The 1,608-nt window shown below is 65.8% G+C and overlaps 1 protein-coding gene across 1 annotated transcript in view; it reads right to left on the reverse strand.

Annotated features, from left to right (window-relative positions):
* Nucleotides 1-1,608, reverse strand: part of THBS2 (thrombospondin 2) — a 33,174-nt gene that overhangs the window by 5,610 nt on the left and 25,956 nt on the right. Inside the window, 1 exon segment of the mRNA XM_006144770.3 lies at nt 467-694. Coding sequence (XP_006144832.1) covers nt 467-694 — 228 coding nt within the window.

Below are 1,608 nucleotides of genomic sequence, written 5' to 3' on the forward strand. Positions count from 1 at the left end.
CGCGTGCTGGCCGGGTAGCCGAAGACGAAGCCGGCATAGTCGTCGTCCCGGTCCGTGTTGACGTAGAACGTGCCGCTGAAGTCCACGGACCCGAACTCATCGAAACCTGGGTGCACAGGGAGACGCCCGTCACCAGGCCTGGCCGGAGGCGCCCTGGGAGTCCCGGCACGGCCGCGTCAAGCAGGGACCGGCTCTCCTGGCCCCGCTCTGCACTGCGAGGGAGTCAGGGCCTGGTCCCCGTGTGCCGTGACACCACAGGGACCACGTCCACATGGTGAGCCAGCTTTCCGGCCATGACGCCCCGGACAGAGGAGTGGCAGGACCCCGAGCTCCTCCGACCTGAGAGCTTCACCCCGTACGAGGAGGAGGCCACGCAAATTCCCAGCCACGTGCCCTGGAAGAGCAGGCTGCCTCCGTGCACATGCCCACCCGAACGCCGAGGCGTTCTCACAGCCCACAGGCTCACCCACTGCGATGCCAGGGTCTGAGTTCGCGGTCTGAACCAGCTCTTTGCCTTGGTGGCGGATGACCCAGTTGGGGTCGATCTGTGTGGTCCCCTTGGGGTCCAGGGGCACCATCTGGAAGTTCCTGAAGTCGGTCTCACTGATGGCATTGTTTTCAGGACACACATCATCGATGTCGGGGACGCTGTCATTGTCGAAATCGTCTTTGCAAATATCGCCCCGCCCATCGCCTGTTGGGGAACAGACAAGAATGCAGGGATAGCGAGGTCCCCCCGGCCACGCCAGAGACGTGCGAGCCACGGTTCCTGGAGGTCTGAGGCTGTGCGCTCTGGGGGCCAGTGGACCACTGCTCTGTGACCTCCGGACATGGACATGCTATGAGGAGTCCTGACACCCCTCAGAACACGCTTAGGCACACGGCGCAGGGTTGTGCTGACATTCCCAGAGACCACTTTCAGACTGGGCTGGAGACCCAGTGCTGAGAAGGGCCAGGCTGAACTCCCAGCTGGATGTCGCAGGGCCTCGCCTCTGACGCCTTCCCTAGTCACCTTCCCTCCCGAGCGGGCTTGGCGCTTACCCAGGACTCCCCAACCCTCTCCCCGTTCTAGTCCTCAGTGAGCAGGTGGGGCTGGAGCTGATTGCCACTGTGGTGTAGACGGGGTGGGGGGGCCCAGCCGCCCACGCTGTGGCTCGATGCTGAGCCCTCAGGCGGGTTTCGACTCGCTCACCGCCCACGTTACTGCCTGTGGCTTTCAACAAGAACAGGACAGGGGCCCTGGTGGACCCAGCACAGCCTGCGCCAGCTCTAGTCCCGTCAGTGACAGCCATGTGCTCCACGGACCCGAGTCCACGAGCGGGGACACACGGGACACGTGGGAGGACCGCGGCAAGGGCACACTGGACGCGGGCCCCCCCCGGCGCCAGCCGCAGGGGTCCCAGCTCACGTCTGAGACCCCTGAGGAGGGCACGTGGCGGGACCTGGCTGGCTGAGGCGGGGGCTGCGGGCTGGGACCCTGTTGGGGTCCTCTCTGCTCGTCCCCTGCCCGATAGAAATGTGCACGTGGCCAGCGCCACAGTCCTGTCCCACCCGGACCCTGGGGGGCTCCTGGAAGCTGCCACGCCCCACTCCATGGCACTGCCGCCC

This window comes from Tupaia chinensis, unplaced genomic scaffold (assembly GCF_000334495.1).
Source record: "Tupaia chinensis unplaced genomic scaffold, TupChi_1.0 Scaffold000132_1, whole genome shotgun sequence".
In the NCBI taxonomy this organism is placed as follows: domain Eukaryota; kingdom Metazoa; phylum Chordata; class Mammalia; order Scandentia; family Tupaiidae; genus Tupaia; species Tupaia belangeri.